Source organism: Physeter macrocephalus, chromosome 8 (genome assembly GCF_002837175.3).
Source record: "Physeter macrocephalus isolate SW-GA chromosome 8, ASM283717v5, whole genome shotgun sequence".
Lineage (NCBI taxonomy): Eukaryota > Metazoa > Chordata > Mammalia > Artiodactyla > Physeteridae > Physeter > Physeter macrocephalus.
In genome coordinates this window covers 4,035,490-4,044,340 of record NC_041221.1, presented here as the reverse complement: position 1 = coordinate 4,044,340, position 8,851 = coordinate 4,035,490, and the positions used below count along the sequence as shown (strand labels likewise).

The 8,851-nt window shown below is 60.8% G+C and overlaps 1 protein-coding gene across 1 annotated transcript; it reads right to left on the bottom strand.

The window, feature by feature from the left end:
- Positions 1-4,869: 4,869 nt before the first annotated feature.
- OLIG2 (oligodendrocyte transcription factor 2) lies at positions 4,870-7,504 on the bottom strand. Its single transcript, XM_024120449.1, has 2 exons — positions 7,415-7,504; positions 4,870-6,633 (listed from the first exon to the last, which is right to left on the bottom strand). Exon 2 carries the CDS (start codon positions 6,563-6,565, stop codon positions 5,594-5,596), a length of 972 nt encoding a protein of 323 aa, XP_023976217.1. The 5' UTR covers positions 6,566-6,633; positions 7,415-7,504; the 3' UTR covers positions 4,870-5,593.
- Positions 7,505-8,851: the final 1,347 nt, after the last annotated feature.

Sequence of the window (8,851 nt, the reverse complement as noted above, 5' to 3'; positions counted from 1 at the left end):
TGGGCGGCCCTGGTCAGCCGCGCCACTTTCCGTGGTTGCAAACTGGAAGCCCGCGGGGCAGCCGGCCCCCTCCCGTGTCTGTGGGGCCCTCGGCGTGCTGTAAAGTGAGCCCCGAGGTCCCCGGGGAGGACAGCGCGCCCTCCCAGCTCGCGCATCCCACCGCTTCCTCGGGTGTCCCACAGCCCGACCCGTGCAGGACTCCTCTGCGAGTTGCAGCACGCGGTGTGGACGGCTCAACCGGGCGGGGATGCAGCCCGCGGGCCAGCGGAGGTGGCAGCTGTCCCGACACGAACGACAGTCCCTCTCGGCGCCGCAGGCCGCCTAATTAGGGGCCGCTTCAGCTCCCCCGCTGCGGCCCTTCTCCGCCCGCGCCGCGCGCCCACCCGAGCCCGCTAATTGCTAAGGCCTTTCGGCACCGCCCGCCGCCCAGATGGGGGCGTCGGGGCCAGATGGGGTCCAGGCGCACAGAGGGAGCACTGAGAGCGTCACCTAAGGGGGCTGGGCGTGGTGCGCGCGGGCTGCAGCGCGGGAGCTCTGACGATTCCCGAGGCTGGAGGCTCCGCCAGAATCTGGGGACAGCCGTGGAGGGGGAGGCAGCGAGGGGGGCCTTGGTGCGGATGGGGCGACCTCCCCGAGGTGGGCTCTGGAGCCAGACTCCCAGATCACAGCCCTGCCGCCTCCATTTACTGTCTCCTCCCCTCAGCGAGCCACTTACCCTCTCTGTGCCTCAGTTTCCTCACCTGTAAAATGGAATAATAGTAGCACCATCCTCAAAGGGTTACCGGGAGAATTGAATGAATTAATAACACGCACAAAGCTCTCAGGGAGATGCTCTACACCAACTAGCCTTCAATAAATGTTGGTGCCTCCTTTTCCAGCCTCCTCCGCCTATTATTAGTATGCTGAACTCCCCGAGGTGCAGCCTCGCGCTGCCTCCTTGCTCCCGATCGGCTACATCTGTTCCTCCCTGCAGCGTCCCCTCCCCCCATTAACCCCAGCCACAAATGGATGCGGCCCTAGAGCAACAACGCAGTCACAAGAGAGAGATGAGAGTGAGGGGTGATGCCCGTCTCTGCCCTGCCTAGGCGGGCCCGTTACTCTGACAGGAGGTGGAGGGCTTAGCCCCAGGGGTCTAGCCTATGGACTGTCTGCAGCCTCCAAACCAAGGAGTGGCATGCTGACCCCTGCTGTGCCACAGGCACCCCTCCCCAGCCAGGGTGGGACTCAGTGCAGCAACAACTTACCCTGAGAACCGCCAGGCCTGACTCTGGCCTCTCTTACAGGTTTGCAGAGACAATGACTGAAGAGCCTGTCACCAGCAAGGTCTGGAGACCTTTGGTGTAGGGCCCCTGTCAAAGACCCCCATAATCCTTACTGGTACTGTGAAGCACGTGTGTGGAGACCCAGACCTGGCCCAAATTCCATACTAAAAGAGGGACCTAAAATGAGAGGTGGGCTTGTATACGGGGAATCTTTTGCTTTTGGTGAACTTCTAGGGGGCATCAAGGTGTTTACTTAGTAGAGGGAGTTCGGACAGATTGCTAGGTGGGTTCTGCCCTAAATCGAGGCAGACAGACAGCTCTCCAGCACTGAGAGTGTCCTGGGGGCTTTCAAATCCAATGCCCTGGCCTCAGGGCTTTTCCCTGGTTTCAGTCTGGGAACGAGAGGGACGGGTCTTACTTGCTGGGCCGTCCCAACCCCAGATTGCATGAGTGTCCCTGGTATAGTTCTTTCTACAGCCATCCTCTCGGAGTGCGACACCTTGGGTCTCAGCGGCGCTCCCAGCTGAGATGTGCTTTAGGTGTGAGGCTTTGCTTTGCCCCTTGGCTTACTGCCTGTTCCTGGGATTCAGAGTTTCAGCTCTATGGGCGCTGGAGGTGCAGGACAACACCCAGGGGTTCCGGCGTGCTCTCCAACGCAGAACCCAGGGAACAGTCATTTCTCTGTGTCTGCTGCCCAGTAAGGGAGTGAAGAGGTAGGACAGTGCTCTGGGGGACAGAGGCCATGGAGGAGGCAGTGCCCCTCAACCTCAAGTCAGCGACTTTTTATGGTGGGGGAGGGGTTGGAGAGAAGACCTTGGGGGCTGGTGACAGAAGTCTCTGGGCCCCGAGGCTGAGGGCTGAGGAATTGCGAGGGCCACGTGGGGCGGGGCGTGGGGAAGCTGAGCTGTAGACCAGCGCACGAGAGAAGCTAACGCTGCCGGGAAGGGGGCCCTCCGTCCCACAGCCCTGCGGACCGCGTCTCTCCCGGGACCCTTTAGCCACCGCCTTCTCCCCTCCCCTCGCTTTCACTGGGGGTTGCGGGTGCGCCTTGGAAGTCTGCGTGGTAGCCTAACATTCTTTCTCGCTCTGTTCCGAAGCCCAACCGCTGGCCTGAGTCACCCACCCAGGCTGCCCCCAGTCTAAGGCCACTCTGCAAGGAGCCACCTGCCCCGGGCGGATGTACGCGCTCGTGTGCGCCTGTGCGCGCCGAGTCGGAGTCCGAGGACGCTGTGCTCTCCCAAGTGGTGGCCCAGATCCCTGGCTGGGCGCAAGGTTTAGGTGGGTGGCTCCGGGGAGGGCCCGGAGCCTGGCTGGATCCAGGCCCTCCTTCCTTGGAGGCCCAGGTCTAGCGAGACTGGCGGCTGGACGCGGGCCGAGAGCTTGGGTATGGGGATTGTGGGGGAAGACTTGATTTATTTTCTTTCAGCAACTGCCCCTCTATGCATACACCGCGCACGCCGGGAGCCCACGCCCGCACACGTCAAGCCTTGAGGTGGGTGAGGGAAGCTGAGGCTGCGACGGAGCCCCACCCCCTACCCGCATCCCGCGGGGTCCCCTCTGTTTGTGTCTTCGGCTGGAGCAGGACCCAGCTTTGAATTCGTAACAAATTTCGTTTCAAATGGGATTTCGAAATAAAAGCTACTAGATCCTGCCCTACACTCTCTTCTTGGATTCGCGTGGTGCGGTTTGGGGCCCCACCCCCTTTATTCCCCCCTCCGCAGCCCCTCGGCCTCTTCCCAGCCTTCTGTCAAAAGCGAAGCCGGGTACGAGGCCTACGGCACCCATCCCTGGGCGCCCGCCCGCTGTTTAGGTCAGCAGCCCGATAGTACCTTCTGGAGGACATGGAAGCACCTGTCCCCGAGCGAGGGGATGGAGCCACCCTCATTCCCGGGTAAGGGGAGTCCTCCTGAGGCTCAGGGGCGACCTCAAGAAATGGGGTTCCAACCGGGGAAACCTTCTCCGCCCCGGGTGCCCTAGGCGCAGGGACCTTCCACCGGTGGCCACCAAAGACGTCGTCGGCGAGAGGGACCAGGGCCGTGGGACCAGTCCACTGCGTCCGCACTTCGCTGCGTTCAAGGGTGCGCGTTCTTCCGTAAGCCGGCGGGCTGAAAGATTGCAAAATGGTCTGTCCTCTTCCTTGATCGGGAGAGGCCGAAGCCTCTTAACTTTTACCCAGAATCTCTCTTAACAGCCACGTCCTAAATTGGTATTGCAGTTTTGGATTGTGAGGAACCCAGTAGCGACGAAAAAGCAGAGGTGGCCCTGGGGGAAGAGCACGAGGCCAAAGCGCGGCTCGCGACAGTCCTCGCTCCCCGCGGGCAGTTCCCAGCACCTGACATATTGCAGCTCAAGGCCGGGGTGGGCGCCGGGGCAGGGTCGTGCACAGCGCAGGGAAGGGAGTGAAGGGCTAGCGGACCCCGCGCCAAACGCTCCCGCAGCGCTCTGCCGGGAACACCGTGGCGATGCCGGTCGCGGGGGGCGGCCCCGAGCTGGATGCGGGTGGGCCACCACCTCTCAGCAGAGAGCAAATGGAATCGCGGCAGGGCAGGAGACCTGGGCGCCCGGACCCCCAGTCAAAGGCACGGGCCTCACTCCGGAGGCCCAAAGTTCCGCGAGCACGGAGGGAAATTGTCACTTTCAATTAACATAATCCTCAACCAAAGGGAAAAGGAGTTCCGGATTAGGCGTTAGAAAATAAAAATAAAAACAAGTGCGCTAGGAGAAGCACCCGGAGGATGTGCTCAGAACGTGTTTGAAAGAGAATGTAAGTATGTTTGTTACGGGGGAGGAAAATAGGCAAACAACCCTTTTATCTTCCTCCGGGGCCAAACCAGCCGAACGGTCCCCAAATCCGGCCCAAAGGGATGAAATCCTGCACCCCCTTCCCCAGGCGGCTCCCCGCACCTCCTCCCACCCACAAGGCTGGAAAACACCGGACTTAACTTTACATTTTATTTAAAATCTCAACACTCGATCATTTATTCCATTTTTTTTGCAACCAAACAAGTAATAAATATTATTTAGCACTTTTTTCTTTTTACAAAAATAAAACAGATGATACACTCTCTGCAAGGGGCAGCGATCAGAGGCGGGATGTTACGTGCAGACGCCGTGAAGCCCATATTGCGACTCCGGTAGCGCCCAGGCGGTTTGCGGGGGACAGGAAGCACGTGGGGGAGTTTGTCATGTGTGTTAAACGGGCAAAAAGAAACCGATATAGAAGAAACCCGGCTTAGACTGGGGGGTGAGGGGGTAGGACTGGCAGTCACGTGAGCAAACAGCTCCGCAGCACGCACTTACCTCATTATTGATATTTACACATCCAAGAAATAAAAAACTAAAGAGCCAACAGAACTCCCCAAATAACCAAAACTATATTCACAGCAACATCCTTTGAGTTCTGTCAAACCCTCGGGTACCGAAATGACTGCTCCCGATCGGGTAAGAAATCAAATCACTTTGTGCTCAGAGATGGAAAGAATGGGAAGGGAGGGAGATTCTACTTTAAAGTAACTAAAAAAACACCCGCACCTAAAGTCGACAGTTTCAGGTTATTCCAATCCACAAGTGGTTCTATTCTGACCGTCTATAAAGCTTGCTCATACTGTTGAAAAAGGAACATCGACAGATTTATTAGAAAGCCACAAGCCCCCCAAACCAATAGGAGCGACGGGGAGGAAGGGTAACAGTTCTGAGACAGCTGTGGGTTTATCCACGTATGGAGATTGGACACGACCGTAAGTGCTTCTGGTACCAAATACCAGCTTCTGACCAACTCGTACCCCTGGGCCAGGGACGACCCGTGAGGGCGAGGCCCGGACAGCCGCTTCTGCAGTGTGGCTGAGAGGCTCCTTCCCGCCCAGAGAGGAGGCAGGAAAGGAAGTCTCCAACGCTCCCCTCCCTCCTTTCCTCCCCGGTATAACCAAGCGCTGCCCCAGCCGTGTGAGGCCAAGTTCGCAGGGAAACTACAGTTTTTAGAATCACCTCTTTTTCGGGGGAAGGGGGTTTGGAGGAAGGGATGCACGTAGCTGTGCCTTCATATAAAACGGTGTCTACCCGAGCAGCGCTGTTTAAAGCCAGAGGGGGTTGAACCAGGTCCCGGAGCGAATGCCCCTGTCACTCCCCGCTGTGCAGTGCGCGCCTCCGCTGCTTCCGTTCCTGGGTGCTGCGTGCTCACCACTGCCCCCACCCCCAGCCCAGGGTGCCGCGCTCCTCCTCGGAACTGAGCTCCCAGGCCCCAGCGCCGGCCATTCCTTGCTTCCCCGCAGCCTCCGCCCCACCCCCCGCCCCCTCCCGCCCCGCTCGCCAGAGCGCGCCTGCACCGGCCAAGCTCACTTGGCGTCGGAGGTGAGGCGCGGCAGACTGCCGGCGCCCATGGCCGACACGTGGTGGTGCGGGGGCGGCACCTGGCACATGCTGCAGGGGCAAGGCATGCCGCCCCAGTGCTGGAAGCCGCCGCCGCCCCCGCCGCTGCCGCCCGCGCCCCCCAGCGGGGCTGCCGCCGCCGCCGACGGAGACTTGAGCAGGCCGTGAGGGGGCCGAATGGAGCCGACCGACGACAGCCCGGAGCCGGGCAGGGAGGCGCTGGAGACCGCGGCGGCGGCCGCAGCGGCGGCGGCGGCCGCAGCGGCCGGAGGCAAGATGGGGTGGTGCACCGCCGGGTGGTGCGCCGCGTGGGCGGCGGCCGCGGGGTGCGCGGTGGCGGCGGGCAGGGGCGCCGAGTGCGCCAGGCCGCCGCAGGCCGACGGGTGGAAGCCGGCGTGGTGGCCGCCGTAGATCTCGCTCACCAGTCGCTTCATCTCCTCCAGCGAGTTGGTGAGCATGAGGATGTAGTTGCGCGCCAGCAGCAGCGTGGCGATTTTGGAGAGCTTGCGCACCGACGGGCCGTGCGCGTACGGCATGACCTCGCGCAGCCCGTCCATGGCGATGTTGAGGTCGTGCATCCGCTTGCGCTCGCGGCTGTTGATCTTGAGGCGTAGCTGCTGCAGCTCGGGCTCAGTCATCTGTTTCTTGTCCTTCTTAGTGGACGACGCGGCCGCTGACGACGTGGACGACGAGGTGCTGGACGAGGATGACTTGAAGCCACCGCCGCCCAGCTTGTCCCCCGGGTGCGCGCCCGCCGCGCCCACGGCGCCTCGCAGCTCGGCGCTCCGCTCTGGCGGGCAGTCGCTAGGCGTGGACGAGGACACGGTGCCCCCCGTGAAGCCGCTGCCCCCACTGTTCTTGCTCCGGGCCGGCAGGAAAAGGTCATCGGGCTCTGGCGACGACGGGCGGCTAGACACCAGGCTGGCGTCCGAGTCCATGGCCCCGAGGGATAGACGCAGCTTTCGCAGGGTCCTCCGTCCTCGGTCCTCAGAGCCTCCACGGACGCCTACTGCGGAGAGGAGAAGAAACACGAGAGAGGCAGAGATCAGAATCGAGACTGAGATCGAGAGGCACTCGGTCAGTGAGACAGAAAAGCTGTTCCCGCCTGCACCGCAGCGCGGGGTGCAGGCGCGTGTGGCCGGTCGCTTCTGGTGCACCTCGCTGTCTCTGGCCTTCCTTCCTGCGGCATGCAGGTACGCTAAAGGCATCTCTCTTTCCCTCCCTGCTACCTCCCCCCCGCTCTCATCCACAGGTGGTTTAATCCAGGGAGGATGGGGTGCCCCTCAGTGAGGGTGGCATTCCAGGGGTTTTATGCCTTTTATTGGGAATGGGGAGGCTGGATCTCCAGGGCTGGAATGAAAGAGTGTCAAGTGAGGGCTTTTCTTTGGGAAGGTGGAGAGCTAAATAGAGAAGTATTTATGTGGTTCCTCAAACGCATCCACCTTATCTCCATCCACAGCGCGCAGCCAACACACGCTCATAGGCCGGCACCCAGCGCCCGCGCCGGGCCCAGGTTCCACGCGCTGCCTCCGGGGCCAGCCGGGGGCTCGCCAGCTGACCGGGACTTGGGCAGAAGACGCTATTGTTGCTCCGACTTCTCGCTTTTGGGCGAAAGGTGTGCTGCGGTCACTGTGGGGAGGGTTAGAGCAGCGAAGCCGCTCAGGAGAACAGGCGGGCCGGGGAGGGATCTGCGTCCCCTTTCACGGAGCTTCCCGGGTCGCAGCCGAAGTGAGGGGCGTCTGTCCCTGGGATGTAGGCTGGAGTTGCTGGGGGGCGGGGACACTTACTGTGGATGCAATTAGAGGAGCTCGTTCCCGAAAGCTGCAGCAGAGAACCGGGCCAAGGCGCTGATGTCGCGTCGGTCTATAATAAGCATCCGCACCTTTCCCGGCTCGGAGGGTTTTTATAGCCCGGTGGCGACGGCGACGGCGGCGGTGGCCGCGGCGGGGGCGGGGAACAAAGTGCAGGTCCTGGAGGGGCCACCGCGCCAATGAGCTGGGCCGGCCCGGGGGGCTGGGAAGCTGATGTCATCGGGGCTAATTCCGCTCAATGAAAGTCGCCGGGCCGGGCACACGCCTCCTCCCCGCTCACAGCCAATGGGCGCCCGCGGCCGGGAGATTCTTGGGGAGGGACTGGAGCGAGGACCCCGAGAGGGCGTGTGAGAGGCTAAGGGGGAGGAGGAGGGCGGGCTCGCGGGGGAAGCGCAGAGGGCAGCGGCTGGGACCGGGGGAGAGAGGGAACGTGGTCAAATTTCTATTAAGATACAGGAACACAAAGTCAGGCTGGGAGATGGGACGGGACGGGGTGGGGGCTCTGCGCGCAAACTAACCGGATACACAAGGCGTTTGGATCTTGGGGATTCGCGCGGATAACCCTGGCGACCCAGGAGCTGGGGCTGGAGCCTCCGCCCTTTGGCCACAGTTTCTTGGTCATAATAGTCTGTCAACCAAGCAGAGCACAGATATGAAAGCACCCTATCTTTGGAACACTCGAGTTACTTTGAAGTAGACTAGGAATTCTTAGAAGACGCACCAGAAGGATTGGACAGATGGAGTTTTCCATATCAGAAAACGGGTTGGCAAACTATAGCCCATGAGCCAAATCCAGCCCACTGCCTGTTTTTGTAAATAAAGTTTTATTGGCAAACAGCCACACTCGTTTAGTTACATAGCGCCTGTGTGTGTGTGTGTGTGTGTGTGTGTGTGTGTGTGTGTGTGTGTGTTCTCGCCACCTGTTCCCACCTCATGGGTTTCATCAACACGTGGGCATTTTGAGCCGCAAACGTACAAGATAACCAGGCACTAACCTCCTACTTTCCTCGCACGCTAAGCGCGCCTCTAAGAGGTGGCGGCTGCCGCAGCTCGGCCGGCGGCCAGTAGCGCCCCCAGCTGGGTGCAGAGCCTTGCGAGGGAGAAGGCGGGGAAGAAAAGAGGGGACCGACTCCAGAACGGTGTTTTGAAAAAATATCACACTCTTCATAAAACTGACGGCGGTGTAGACACAGGGACGAGGTGTTTCCGCATAGTAACCACGCTAACACAAGGCGAGAGTCGAGCTCAGAGTTAAGCATCTCCGGGAATCAGGTGACGGTATTTTCTGCACCATCTTTGTGGTGGTCACCACGCCATGGGGTAGGGGACAAAGCTGTTTTGTCTGTAAAAAGAAGCCTCAAGCCTGGGCAAAGACCTCTCCACACCGTGGGCCAGACAGAAAGATCCAACCGC

Excerpts from the sequence above, each read along its gene's own strand:
- OLIG2 (XM_024120449.1), bottom strand. The coding sequence starts at position 6,565 with ATGGACTCGGACGCCAGCCTGGTGTCTAGCCGCCCGTCGTCGCCAGAG.